Below are 2,763 nucleotides of genomic sequence, written 5' to 3' on the forward strand. Positions count from 1 at the left end.
TTCTTCCTGCCCAGAAAGCCTGTGTGCCAGCACGGCTGGGGCTGTGGTAGAGAGCTGTCATGTAGGGTATGATGAAGTGTCATAATTCTGTTCATAATTACTGAGAGCGGACTGTGCAGAGTCTGTGACTGACTTTTATTTGTGTGTGTGAAGAATCTTTTGTTTGTTTAGATAAACCATACCAAACGTAGCTTGGAATATGTGGTTTAACAGCTATGGTACGTGAAGCCTCTTCAAATATACTTGAAAAGATAATTGTAGAAAAACAGGGATCAGTGCATGAAAGACATTAGTATTCATTCCAGCAATTTCTACAAGAAACTGATATGTTTTTCTTTAATGAATATAGAAAGTGTTGATGATATGAAGATAGTGAGTTACCACTGGGAGGAAATTAAAGGTCCTTTGCGAGAGCAAAAGGCATCTGCTGACACACCTGTCTTGCACTTGTCTAACCTTGTTCCTGGGAACTACACTTTCAGGTACCTGCACAGATGCTTTCCTTTGGGGTTTTAACTATTTCTGTGATGTGAGCGAAATGTTTGTTTCTCTTGTGCTCACATATGCCACCTCAAACAACAACAAAAAACCAAACAATTTTTCTTATGCATGCTCTTAACCTTCATTTTGCACAGTGGAGAGACATAGGGAGCAACTTTATTAAAAAGTGCTTGCAGTGATTTTGTAATACTAGTGTAGTGATACATTACAGCACAAAGTTATGCAAAACACCGTTACCCCCCAATCCCCCCCCCGGCCCCTTCCATAGAAGTTGGCAAGTGTGCTGAGATGAAACTGCAGTTGGGCTGTGAAAGTCATCCCCTGAAGGGTAGTGGCAGGCTGAACAATACTGGGAGACTGATCCTTGCAAGGCATTGTTGTGCTAAAGAGTCATTTTGTTCTTCATAAAAGCCTTTGCTGTGCTACCGTTTCTCTCTATTCATTGCTGAAGCTGGATTTTGTCCAGACAATGGAAGCAACATTTTTGGTTCTGGGTGCTTTAATTAAAATCAGAGTTCATTTTCTGATTTTTTTTTAACTTAAAGCCTAATCTGCACAAAGATCCTGCTGATCCAGCCTGGGTTATTTGGCTGCTGGTGGGCAACAGCCTACTAGTCAATATATTGTGTATCAGTGTAGCATCAGCAGAATGTTGAAGTAAGCATACATATACGTTAAATGTGGTGCTTTGCATAAGCTTCAACAAAAATTGCATAACTTCAACTTTTATTCTGTGTTCTTTACTGGAATTGTTCCATATTGTATAGTGGCAGAAAGGAGCATAGCTTTTTTTTTTCTGTATTAAAAAGGGCAGAGCTTGCATACAAGCGATGCTCTCAAGTGTGTTCCAAACCCTAGGGAATTAAGAAATCAATTGCTGTATCTGTGCACCTTTAGGGAAGGCTGAGGTACTTGAACAGTGCGTTCAAGCTTACAGGAAATGAGCTGGTCAAAAAAATCCAGTGTTCCTAGTATACATGGATACACACCCACTGCAAAAGTATTTATTCCCTAATGATAGAATTAATGAGGACTAGTTTTGTTCCCACTCGGGAAAGGCTTCCAGAGTGGTTCCATTCCATGTGGACAGCTGTATGCGATTTTCAGAAGTGGTGAATTAGAGCTGTAGTCAGTTATCATACTGTTGAGGGCAGACTTTTCATCTCTTTTGTGATGAAAAATTGTGTTGTGACGCAGACATGTCTGCAGCAGGCTCATGTTAAAATGATTTGTCATTGTGTTTCTGAGAGGCAATAGTGGATTTTTTTAAACCTGTACTTTTTTAGTTTTGTGACTTGACATCTTCAAAAATGTGAGCTACACTAAAATTAGAGTGTCACAAAGCAATAAGAGTTTAAGAACTGCTGGTGTGCTATAAGCAGAGCTTCTGAACAGTCAGAGTAGTCTTGGATGTAGGTGATAACTGGGACTGTTACACAGTGGCTGATGAGTCAAATCCCTTGGTTTTTACTAAGTAAATTTTTTAAAGAATTCGCAGTGAGATCTGTTTGATGAAGTTGCCATTGACTGCAGGGAGAGGATTTCATTTGGGATCCAGAATAGCTAGGCTTTTTATTTTTTTTATTTTTTTTTTTTTCTTAAAGGTTGAAAGCTGTGGGATTTTTAAGAGTCTTCTGGATTTCTGTCCTACCTTAGTTGAGGGATATGTGTTTCTGAAGCAGAAGTTTATATAATATAATCAGTGGGTCTGTCTTAGGTGATGTTTGAAAAAGTGCCAGGAAAAGTTAACCTTTGAACTTAAGACTTAACAGAAGTCCATCTTAACAGATTTCCAATATTGTTTTTCCTGTTGTAGACTCACAGTGATTGATTCAGATGGAGCAGCCAACTCTACCATTGCATCTCTGAGTGTCAACAAACCAGTGGATTACCCACCTATTGCCAATGCAGGACCTAATCAGGCAGTCACCTTGCCCCAGAACTTCATCACACTAAATGGAAACCAGAGCAGTGATGACCATGAAATTGTCAGCTATGAGTGGTCGCTCAGTCCCAAAAGCAAAGGAAAGGTTGTAGCAATGCAGGTATACCTGTTTCTCCTTGCATAGGATTGGAAAACTCTTTCATTTTTGCCTCTCACACGGGCAAGTACATACCTAAGTAACTACTCAGAAGCACTCAAATATCTACAGAGCTGTTACTTTTTTCTGTTGCTCCTCTCTGATGTATTCAGCTACCACTGTAGATACTACTTTTAATTCCTTCTCTCTTTTTATACTTTGTGGCCATTTCTGATTCCTG

The 2,763-nt window shown here is 39.6% G+C and overlaps 1 protein-coding gene across 2 annotated transcripts in view; it reads left to right on the forward strand.

Moving 5' to 3' along the window:
• The window catches only part of KIAA0319 (KIAA0319 ortholog), a 34,263-nt gene that overhangs the window by 14,465 nt on the left and 17,035 nt on the right, over positions 1 to 2,763 (forward strand). For both annotated transcript variants that reach the window (XM_010009840.1, XM_010009841.1), the window contains exons 8-9: positions 350 to 482; positions 2,318 to 2,546. In XM_010009840.1, the coding sequence (XP_010008142.1) occupies positions 350 to 482; positions 2,318 to 2,546 (362 nt within the window). The remainder of the gene's footprint in view (positions 1 to 349; positions 483 to 2,317; positions 2,547 to 2,763) is intronic.

This window comes from Nestor notabilis, unplaced genomic scaffold (genome assembly GCF_000696875.1).
Source record: "Nestor notabilis isolate BGI_N333 unplaced genomic scaffold, ASM69687v1 scaffold7872, whole genome shotgun sequence".
Lineage (NCBI taxonomy): Eukaryota > Metazoa > Chordata > Aves > Psittaciformes > Psittacidae > Nestor > Nestor notabilis.